The following is a 12,031-nucleotide window of genomic DNA, read 5'->3' as shown; positions in this document are numbered from 1 at the left end:
AGAAGCAAGAACAAGAGGGAGAACATGCAAGGTTGAGGCAGGAAGGTAAATATGTTGAGGTCTAATATGGACAGACAGGAGATAATAGGCAACATGCAGGGGCCAAGGACAGACAGGAAGTATCCAAGCACTGATGGATGAAGAGAGGCACACAAAGACAGGACACATGGGTGGGCAGCCTGCGCAGAACAGAGCAAAAGTCTCCTCTCTGGGCACCTTGAGATCTCAAGCCATGCTCCACCACATGGTGGCAGTCTCTTCAGTCTCTGAATAAGTTGGTTCTCCTTTCACTTGTGTGTGTGTGTGTGTGTGTGTGTGTGTGTGTGTGTGTGTGTGTGTGTGTGTTGGGAAGGGTTGGGAGCCGAATGACATTAGGAAGTTGAAAGCTACACCCAAAACTCAACTAAAACAGAAATCTCTATTTAAGGATGTTGGAAGAGTGTTCTCAAAATATGTCCCTACAGTCTTCTAGGTATTCTTTTAAGCTTGTCTCTTGTAGTGTTAATATTTATGATGTTTTCACTTTTGTTTGTAGCATTAGTTGTTTATGATTTTAATAAGAATTGGGACCTTGACAATGACCTATTAAAAAATCAAAAGCTTTCTTCCCAATGGTTCTATTAAGTAGGAACAGGTAAGGCAGGCGTTAAAAGAATTGAAAAAATCTGAGAATCACTGTTCTGTGGAGAATAACATCTATTTACCTAATGAGTTTAATGAACAAAGAAACACATACTGTAATAAGACATTATATCCACATTGAAAAGTGAAATGTTAATTTTAGATTTTTAAAAAAATATTAGAAGACACCTTTTCCCATTCCTATGGTATAGAGTTTTATTTAATATTCAAAGTGAGAAAAAACTTGAAAGGAAAAATTTCATCCTCAATTCAGAACACTTTTTGAATAACAAGTAAACCACAACCTAGAGAATTACTAGCTTCTTCCAAGAAAAAAGAGATAGATATGGGACTGCAGAAGGAACTCTGGACTCAAAATTAGAAGAGATTTTAGGAGAAATTTTCATCTGATACCAAAGCACTGTGAAGCCTCAGGCAAATTATATAGCTTTTCTGGGTGTTTCTTCATCTGTAAAATGAGGGCTGAACCAAAGTTCATTTTAGATATTCAAGATTTAAGATGAACTTTTTGGCCTAGACTGAATTTCTAGGAAAGATGACTTCAATTGATTTCTTTCACTTCCAGGTATAGGACCCCTTAAACTTTCCTTCAAAAGTAAGTTATCGTATGCCATAAATCCAGCCAGATTCTACCTCACTAACTAAAAGTAGCCAATAAATGGCTGAGAGTTTACTACATGCAAAGGAAAATTCATAGAAGAAAGAATGATGAAAAAGCAGAGTTTTCAAAAGAAAGGGACAGAGTCCAGTACAAACAAATGCAACATGAGGTTACCAATTTCCACTCCTGATAAAATTTGGGGGGAAGAGAAGGAAGTAAGTTCTTTTTTCTTTGCATAGGCTACTATCAAATTTGACTTAGCTCTTTTCATTTCTAACTTTTTGTTCTTTTGCTTTGTTCACTTCTATAACTTATTTCAACTACTTTCTTCAATTAAGATAATTCAAACTTAAGCTATTTTCTCCTTATACTATTTCTTAATGAAAAAGATTTTTAAAGTAAAATTTTCTTTAGTATATCTTTAAATTTCAGTTACATTAAGACTTTTGTGTTGCTTAATTAAACAACTCAAATACTTTATCAACATTAGATATTATTCTGGAAGCACATATTGAACATAAAAAATCTATTACCTAAATTAAATCAATTCCTTAATTAAATAGTTACAAAAAACGCATTTATAACACATTTGATTTTATTCATAAATTTTAATTGAACTTTACCTTCTAAAAGTTGTGAACTAACATTGACGAAATCAATTTTCTTTCGAAGATATCTCTGATTCAGTTTCCAAATACAAGAAATAAATGCATTCTTTTCTGCAGTGCTGCTGGCAACCCACTTGTATATTTTTTCAAAATGTAAATCAAATTCTGGATTCTCCTGCAAATAAATACAAATGTAAAAAAAAAAAAATTGTGATCACTGACTTCTTCATTATTGCTATATGATAATGGAGAAGATATGTTCTAACACAAAGAAGAACAATACTTTAAGCAGGAAGCACTCTTATTAATTACATTTTAAAACCAAGAAATGATTTGTTGATGTTAGTTCAGGAATGACACTGAATTAAAAGTAAAATGAAAATATTGCCATGTAGAACATATGGGAAGTGAGGAATCCAAAGTTGTAGGTTAACTATCAAATACTCATGGTATTCCAAAAAGTTTATGCTTTATACACCTTAAACCCACAAATTGATATAAAGGGTGGACATTGAGAAAAGAGAAACCACTTCTTCAGTCCCTGTAATCAAGCCATTTTTTTCCTCCAAAGCTAGAATTATTGCTCCTCTGGATACATAAAAGCTAATTTGGATCACTAAAACATGTTTGTTGAGTGCTAGCTTGTCCTGAAGGATAATGAAAATAATATTTGTTTCTAGAGTTTTCCAGCTGACAAGGTATTACAGACTTAAAATTAGACATATATAATTAAGTATTTATCTGGATCTGGACATTCATAGAAACTTCATGAGGAGCAAACAAAACAGCTAGCCAATGTCTGTCTTTAATATTTTTTCCACTAATATAGTGCTTGCTGTAAGAACATATAAATATATAGTTTCATGTATTATGAGATTGTATTAGGGATAGAATGTATGTTTATATTATAGAATAGATATATTAAGGATAGAATCTGATTTCATACAAAATTCACATACTATTGATCTGTAGATTAACAAGAAAAGATAAAGCTTGATGGGTAGTCACAAAAATCAAAAATTTGTACTTATCAATGAAAAGATATTTGCATTAGGGCTAACAAATGTAAGATTCCCACAATGCCATAAAAAAAGCTGAGTATTTTACACTGCAATACTCACACAGATCAAGTTATACCAAACAGCTAATGTTAGTATATAAATAAAAATTTTACATTTTATAGACCAATACCCAGAATGTGTAGGGTGTCTATAAAACTAAAAAAATCTCTTAAATATGGTAGCAGTGAGGTGTCAGCTATGAGGAAGTTTTTAAGTAGGGATTCAGCAATGTGGGTGAATTATGCAAATCAATGAGGTTACAAAGTATAAAAACTACTAGAGAGAAAACAGCTTAGCAATTAATATGTCTTTTTAATAAAGGTGGGTGTTGTGTTTCTGAGAAGGATCTAAATAGAAAACTACAAAAACTGGCACTTGCCTCAGATTCTTTTGAGATTTTAAAAAAATATATAAAATAACAACTAAAAAATTTTTTGCCAGTATTCTATTCCTAAACTCTCCTGAAGAGATCTTTGTGTTTTCCTGAGAAGCATGTAGATGAACAGTATTTTCCCAAGTTAAGAATCCATGTAACTGAAAAATATGTCCTTCTGAAATTCATGTGTCTCATTCTCTTCTTTTACCTTATTGTTTTATTAACTGTCATTTTTCGGTGACTTAAAAAAAAATATGTTTGTAGCAAGGGGCAAATTCATCTATAACATTGATGACACCCCTCAAAAAGTATAAGATTTTTATATTAAGAGGCACATGATTTTTTAAAAAAATTTGAACCTGAAAGGAACTTCTAGTATGGAAACTCCTTCTGGTGATGCAAACTGTGAAACTGTCTGTAACTAAATCTCAATGAGTTGCCTAGAACTCAAGAAGATGTTAAGTAACTTGCCCACAGCCCCACAGTACGTTTCAGAGTGAGTGCTTGATTCTTGACTGGCAGACTAGCCCTCTATCTATCCCATGCTTTCTCTTTTGTAGATGTTTGAAAGGGGGAACATATGTATTACAAGTGGCTCAAGAGTTGTAATTTTTGTCTCAAATCTAAGTATTCAATTCAAAAACACTACAAAGATACTTTTATTTTTCTAGGGTTTTGTTGGTAGTGTTTTAGTTCTAGTTTCTAATTTAGTTCTGGTGTTTAAAAAATATGAATCCACAACATCTAGGTGATAATAGTGGATAAAGCACTGGTTCTGTTGTTAAAAAATCTTGAGGTCGAATCCAACTTCAGACACTTCCTAGCCATATGATCCTAGGTAAGTCACTTAATCCCTATTGCTTTTCAAAAAAAATTTTTTTTGAATCCATCATTTCTTAACACATTAAAGGTAATAATATAACAAGATTGATCTCTCTTCCCTTTAGGAGAAAAAAAAAAGCAATGATTTCTAGATAAGATTGTAAACGATTTGGAGATAGAAACCATGTTTCTCTCATATAGTTTGACAGTGAGTTACACAGTAGGCATTTAATAAATATTTACTGAGATTGAATTGAATTCAAGTAATAACTAGATACTAGTCATTAATTGCCATTTAGTCATTCTGGTGAATCATACGTGATTCTTGAGAATTATGATGTATTATTATAATAATTTTATTATTATATGCTACATAGTTGTATAATTCTACATTATACTAAAATTACTAAAAATATTCTTGCATTATTAACAACATAATATTCTTATAGTAACAATGTTAGTATTTTTGCAAAAATTATTACATTGTTACATTAGCATAATATATTAACAACTTAAAATTTTAAACGCTACAAGATTAACAAAAACATGAATAAATTAGTCAACAAGCATTTATTAAGTGCCATTTCCTAAGAACTATGCTAAGTCCTGGGAATACAAAGGGTCCATTTGCTTTAGTTTACACAAATTTTACCAGAGTAAACTTAGTAAATAGGAAAAAGCCAAACATTTTGGAATAAAATCTAACACAGCATATATGATAGAATGAAAAAGACAATGACAAGAGAAAGTAAAAGAAAAGATTTAATACAAAAATTAGACTAGAAAGTCTAAACTAGAGAGCAAATTATTTTTTAAAGATTTAAAAAGTCTAATTAGAGTATAAATCAAACAGCAGTTAATATTTGTTACTACCGGTAGTGAAGCAAAAGACATGGAAGAATGAATGTTTTTTCAAACGCTCATTCTTAATTTCCATGGGTCAGGAGCCATAAAAAAGACAAATTTAGATGAAAAACCTTGAAGACATAAAATTTTCTTATAAGGTGGAAGGCATTTTATAACCAGACCCAGATCAAAATACTAATAATAAAGACATACTTTGATGGCATCTTTGGCATCTACCACAGCAAGATCTCGAAGAGCCCAAGCAATTTGTCTTTTGTAGAAGTCTCCTTTATCAGATTTCTTCACTTTCACCACATTCACCTGCACTGGACGTTCAGTTGTCACTGTTGAGTAAAATACATAAATAGTTTCATTAGAAATGCTTTTGGACCTGATATTTTTCTAACATACATATTGCCCAAGTAGTCCCTGTATGTTAGGGAAGTGGTACATGTTTTTAAATGGAAAGGTCAGATGATACTTTCTGAAATTTTTACTTTGTAATCAAGAATTTAAACTTAATACCATGATCTTCAGAATACTTCTAAATCTTTGTATTTAAACCTGTGAAAAGAACGTTTCTCTTTTATGCAAAATAATGAAAAATTAATTGGTTATAGCTATAACTTTAAAAATTATAATGAAAATGAGGTTTAATATATGAAGTAAATTTCCCTTACAGAAAAGAAACAGCATATCAAAGGAGTATTTTTTAGAAATTGAAATACTCACCTGTGGCACATAAAAAACAGTTTTTCTTCTTTTTCCCTGCTTTACAGACATTCACAATGCTCAGTAAACGTTCATCATTTGGTGTGAAAATATCTCTTTGTAATGCATGCTTGATTGCAGTCATTTTTTCTTAGCTGAAAAATGCAAAATATAAATACTACACAGCATACCAATGAATCATTTTAAACTAATCTTTGATTTACCATTTAGTTTTCCTGTTGAATAAAATAAAAACTATGAATGCCTAATGACAAATTTTAGAAAAATGTTTTAATGTAGATATTATTTCAAGATATCATAAATAGCAGTTAAAAGTCAAAACGGAGAAAATATTTTATAATAGTATTTCATAATATCAAAAGCTACTCTAAAATATTTTTACTCAAACTTGTTTTAAGGTTGCCATTTTGTAAAATAAATTTTTTTAAAAAACAAGTTTTTCTAACTTTCAACATTCATTTTTGTAAAATTCTGTATTCTAAAATTTCCTCCTTTATCTTCTCCCTCTTCAAGACAGCAAGCAATCTGATATAGGTTATACATGTATGATCATTTTAAACATGCTGACTAAGTGTTAAAAAAAATCTTTGAATGACAAAGTAGGCTTAAATCATTGCTTTTCAAAATAGTGTCTAAAGAACCTACCAAACCTTCATAATTCCTATTGGGATTCATTGTCCTAATTACAAGATAATGGAACTTCTGCCCTTGCAAATTGCTGATTCCATTTCTTCTCTTTTTTTCAGATTTCATTGGGAAGAGGCAGAATCAGGATTTCCTGGTTTTCCTGATGACTCAGGATCCTTTACCCAACCATGTTTTCAGTTTCCTGAGTGCTTCTATTTATTACCCATTTCACTGAGCAGTCCCAGTCACAAACATTATTAGAGAAAGAGAAGTTGCTCTTAATTGAGAGCTCTAAAGCCTTAAAGTTAATTAGAGGTTTTCAAGAGATCAAATGATCATCTTTGTGGATGGTACCACTGTCCTCAAAATCTTGAAGTTCTTCACTAAACTATCCATATTCAGACAAATACCAAGTCCTGGTGATTTTATCTCAGAAATTCTTCTCAATTTACTCTTCTTTTTTGCATTTCCACTACCCTAATTCATGCCATCACTGCCTTTTGAATAAACTATTATACTATCTTCCCATTGGTTTCCCTGTCTCTAGTCTATCCTTTATACACAACACAAGTCTTCATGTCACTCCCTTGCTGGAAGCCTCTTAGTAGCTCCCTACTGCCTAAAGAAATAAAATGTTGGTGGTGGTGCTACAGCATCTAAGTTCAAAACAAACAAACAATAATAAAATTCTATCCTTGATCCAGACTTTACTTAAAACTCTGGGAAAACTGGATTATTAGTTATTACCCCACTCTTGACCTGCTCTTTCCATTCTTATTGCAATCAATATATTAGTATACACGTTTTCCTAAAATGCAACTTTCAGCACAAACCTCCTTTGCTCAACCTTCAAGGGTTTCCCATTCATTAAAGAGCAAATCTTACATTAAAGCCACCTATAATCCAATGTACTTTATGCATTTTAATTTTATTTTTCCCTATTTCATGATGGGAACTCTGTTCTGGCCAGACCTCAATATCCTCATCCCTTCCCAATTTCATTCTTTTGCCTATTTGTTCATATTAAAACTTTGTGGAGAAGAGGACTACATTCCCCACAACTACTAGCAACAACTGCTGATCAACAGGATCCCTGAAAGTAGAAAAATTCCCAGGCGACCAGTACTGCTTCCAGTCCAACTTTCCCAGCTGATTATGGTTTTATCATCCAAAGGAAGCTACTTTTGTGCTGGGGCCATCCCCCCGTCACTCAGATACACGTGCCACACAGCAGTCTTAACACCCTGAGGAAAGATAAGAGACATGTGCCAGGCAAAATAAACCACCTCCGCCACAGCACGCAGACCCCTACAGAAACAGGACTCAAGGGCACTGAGAGTAATTGCTTCCAGCCCAGTGGCCATAGCCACCATTCTGGGAAGCTCTTGTGGAAATATAGTTTAAGATTATTTCCTGCAGATGCTAGGTCATATTTTTCAAAGCCCACAAAATTCTTGCTACCAAAACCCTTGGCACTGTCAAGTAGTTCATCATCAGAAAATGATATGATTTTATCAATGGAAATAACATTTTTAAAAATTTTCTTTTCTTTTTAATAAAGTTTTTTTTTAATTTTCAAAACATGTACATGAATAATTTTTTAACATTGACCCTTGCAAAACCTTGTGTTCCACTTTCCTCCCCTTCCTCTCACCCCCTTCTCCAGATTGCAATTAATCCAATGTTAAATAAGTACAATTCTTCTATACATATTTCCACAATTATCATGCTGCACAAGGAAAATCAGATCAAAAAGGAAAACAGAAATGCAAGCAAACAACAAAAGAAGTGAAAATGCTATGTTGTGATCCACATTCAGTTCCCACAGTACTCTGTGGGTGTAGATGGCTCTTTTTGTTACAAGATCATTGGAACTGGCCTGAATCCATCTCATTGTTAAAAAGTGTCACATCAGAATTGATCTTCATATAATCTTGTTGTTGATGTATATAATCATCTCTCGGTTCTGCTCACTTCACTTAGCATCAGTTCATGTAAGGCTCTTTGAAATCATCCTGATTGTTTCTTATAGAACAATAATATTAATGGACATAACAAAGAGGCAGTGCCATCTGCTTTGCCACTTCACCCCAAAGACCACAGGATCTTTTCATTTGACACAGCTAAAATCCAAAAATGTTGTCTCCCATTAGAAACTAAGCTCCTTGAAAACAGGGTCTTTGTGTTCCCCACTGCTTTAAGCAGTTGTTAAAAAACAACTCAAGCTTTTCACATATTAAGTACTTATTCATTTATTCCCTACTCCAACCATTTATTCAAATATTAATCATTTGTCAAAATCCACTTGCAAACAGCCATTTCCTAAAGCCACATCCAAATAGGTCACAAACCAAAGATTTAGAGCTAGAAGGACCTTACATGTCACCCAGTTCCACTCTCATTTTACAGATAAGTAAACTAAGACCCAGAGATGCTTCCTGACCTGCCCAACATCACAATGAATATGATTGCAATCCAGATAGATTTTTCCCTTAGAGCTCTCTAGTATTTAATGTACATACTGACACTTAGTCTTATTGCTCTTTCTAAAATCTCACTCTGATCCCTCATCACCACACATAGGTGACACTAGGCTCTGTCTGCAGTGGGATGCCCTCTTGGGTAAGCCCTCTCAGCTGGGAAGGCACCAAATGGAGGCCTCCACTCACACTTCTGTCATGTGAAGACTAGTTTAGCTAGCCATGGAGACCCCAGTCTCAGCTTAGCCACAACATACATTTCTCATCTATAGTCCTTCAACCACCACCACAACAGAAAAGTTGTAGTCGGCTCTGAAAGGAGGAAATGTGGAGATTCCTCCACTACTGAAACCAAAGATCCATTAAGTATTTTCCTCTATTTGTTTCATTTGTGTTTGTCTTAACTCCTCAATTACATGCCGTCTGTGAAGGCAGAAACTGTCTAGTATGTAGAACCATAGATTTATAGCTAGAGGGGATCTTTGAGAGAGTTTAGTCCAACTTTTTCATTTATAGATGAAGAAAGTGATTTGCCCATAGTCACAAAGGTACACATATGGAGCCTCCTACAGTACTGGACATACAGAAGACAATCAAGAAATACTTGTTGAGTTGATTTAAAATGAATAATGCTAAGAAGGCTAAATGGCTTCCCCATAGCAAGAATATTATTAGGAGATTTCTACTTTTTGACCTGATTGCCCACTACTTCAATGTAACACCTCAGTTAACTTACAAACTCTCTGAACTTTAGTTTTCTCTTTTATAAAATAGGTGTTTTCTGCTAGATGAACTCTAAGGTGTCTTCTACTTCTAATAATTAGTGGTTCTAATTCACAGTTAACACCTCAGTTAACTTACTAACTCTCTGAACTTTAGTTTTCTCTTTTATAAAATAGGTGGTTTCTACTAGATAAACTCTAAGGTGTCTTCTACTTCTAATAATGGTTCTAGTTCATAGTTAATACCTCAGTTAACTTACAAACTCTCTGAACTTTAGTTTTCTCTTTTATAAAATAGGTGTTTTCTGCTAGATGAACTCTAAGATGTCTTCTACTTCTAATAATTAGTGGTTCTAATTCAGTTAACACCTCAGTTAACTTACAAACTCTCTGAACTTTAGTTTTCTCTTTTATAAAATAGGTGTTTTCTGCTAGATGAACTCTAAGGTGTCTTCTACTTCTAATAATTAGTGGTTCTAATTCACAGTTAACACCTCAGTTAACTTACTAACTCTCTGAACTTTAGTTTTCTCTTTTATAAAATAGGTGGTTTCTACTAGATAAACTCTAAGGTGTCTTCTACTTCTAATAATGGTTCTAGTTCATAGTTAATACCTCAGTTAACTTACAAACTCTCTGAACTTTAGTTTTCTCTTTTATAAAATAGGTGTTTTCTGCTAGATGAACTCTAAGATGTCTTCTACTTCTAATAATTAGTGTTTCTAATTCACAGTTAACACCTCAGTTAACTTACTAACTCTCTGAACTTTAGTTTTCTCTTTTATAAAATAGGTGTTTTCTACTAGATGAACTCTAAGGTGTTTTCTACTAGATGAACTCTAAGGTGTCTTCTACTTCTAATAATTAGTGGTTCTAATTCATAATAAAACAAATGAGAATGTATAATAGATCTCATAGAGGATATGCAACTGAAACACAAAATAAAGTATTTCCCTACTCCTCTACCTAACTGGAAAAATGGGAAAAGCACAAATCCCTAGTCGGTCTTTAGAAAAGTTCCAATCCTACAAGATAACAAAAGTCTCTAGCTTGAGTCTTGGAGTCAGCACCAGCCTAGACTCCAGGGCTTTAGACCCCCAGGCTACTTTGTTAAGGAATGTCTGGGGTGGGGGAACCTCCCTGCAGCTTCTTTGCTAAAGGTATTTCTGGCAGAGGGGAGAACTGAATCCCCACAGGATTTCCTGCAGGCAGCATTCCCACAGGGGAAGTCCCAGATATTCTTAACCCTTTCTGACCGACACATCCTTGGCAATCTATGGACCTCTTCTAATTAAAAAAAAAAAAAAAAAAAAACAATTATAACAGAAGGAAATGCTCATTTGTAGACAAGATAAATAATCATAAATAATTTTGCTTCTCCACATCCAAGTTCAGGGTCCTCCCTGTTAAGGGAGGGTGTCCACCCACGCCAGGGTTCAGCCACATTCACCTCTGACTCAATTTCCCCTTCCATAAAATGGGGATAATACCGTCCCCTTGCCTCCGGGGCTGTTATGAGGATCAAATGGGGTATTAACTGTAAAGGGCTTAGCACAAGGCCTGGGACAGTTATTATCATTGTTATTGTTGTTGTTGGGACAGATGGGATGTAGATGGGCCTTCAAATCGGGTCTCAGATGGTTACTGTGGTACCCTGGGCAAGTCACCTCCCCCTGCCTGCCTCAGTTTCCTCGTCTGTAAAATGCGCGGGAGGTAAACGGGAAACTACGCCAGTATCTTTGCCAAGGATGCCCCAAATGGGGTCAGGAAGAGTCAGGCATGACGGAAAAGAAGGAATAGCAACAACAGAAGGACACGCACTGTCTGTGACTTCATCCTGCCTGCCTCAGTTTCCTAGGACAGGGCCAATCACAAGCCAAGAAAAGCCCAAGGGAGGCCGGGAAAGGCCTGGACAACAATTATTATCGTCCTGGGGCTTAATAGTCGGGGTCCCGGCCCCGGCCCGGAGCTGCTCCGGGGAGAGAAGGCGCGGCCTGGGCGCTCCCCTGGGCCCTGCGCCGGGCCGCAGCCGGCCGCATCTCCCCGAGAGCGAGGCGGCTCCGCGCACACGCGGCCGCCGCGGCCTCCCCCTTACCCGAGGCGCGCCGCGGGCTCCTCCGCGAGGGGATCGGGCTGGGGCGGAGGACGCGGCGAGAACCGGCGGCGAGCGCTCTCCCTTCTCTCAAGGAGCCTTCGGGAAAGCGTCGGCCCCGCCCATCGCCGACTTCCGGTCATGTGACTCACGTCGTGCCGGAAAAAGGAAGCGGAGCGGGCCAGCCCGAAAGGAGACCGACTGCGGCAGAGAGAGAAAACGAATGGGAAATGTACAATATTTCAGAGTCTGATTCTTTTTGTACAGCAAAATAACAGTTTGCTCATGTATATTTATTGTGTATCTAATTTATGTTTTAATATATTTAATATCTACTGGTCATCCTGCCATCTGGGGGAGGGGGTGGGGGGTAAGAGGTGAAAAATTGGGACAAGAGGTTTGGCAATTGTTAATGCTGTAAA

General features: G+C 35.5%; 1 protein-coding gene across 7 annotated transcripts in view; it reads right to left on the bottom strand.

Moving 5' to 3' along the window:
- EXOC1 (exocyst complex component 1) overlaps positions 1–11,696 on the bottom strand; it is a 55,432-nt gene extending 43,736 nt beyond the window's left edge. For all 7 annotated transcript variants that reach the window (XM_031943412.1, XM_031943414.1, XM_031943415.1 and 4 more), the window contains exons 1-4: positions 11,613–11,696; positions 5,689–5,822; positions 5,170–5,300; positions 1,867–2,026 (exon numbers count right to left, since the gene is read on the bottom strand). In XM_031943412.1, coding sequence (XP_031799272.1) covers positions 1,867–2,026; positions 5,170–5,300; positions 5,689–5,812 — 415 coding nt within the window. In that variant the 5' untranslated portion in view covers positions 5,813–5,822; positions 11,613–11,696. The remainder of the gene's footprint in view (positions 1–1,866; positions 2,027–5,169; positions 5,301–5,688; positions 5,823–11,612) is intronic.
- Between the last annotated feature and the right edge of the window lie 335 nt (positions 11,697–12,031).

This window comes from Sarcophilus harrisii, chromosome 6, assembly GCF_902635505.1.
Source record: "Sarcophilus harrisii chromosome 6, mSarHar1.11, whole genome shotgun sequence".
In the NCBI taxonomy this organism is placed as follows: Eukaryota; Metazoa; Chordata; class Mammalia; order Dasyuromorphia; family Dasyuridae; genus Sarcophilus; species Sarcophilus harrisii.
Note: the sequence above shows the minus strand (reverse complement) of the source record. Positions and strands in the feature narration are given on the sequence as shown.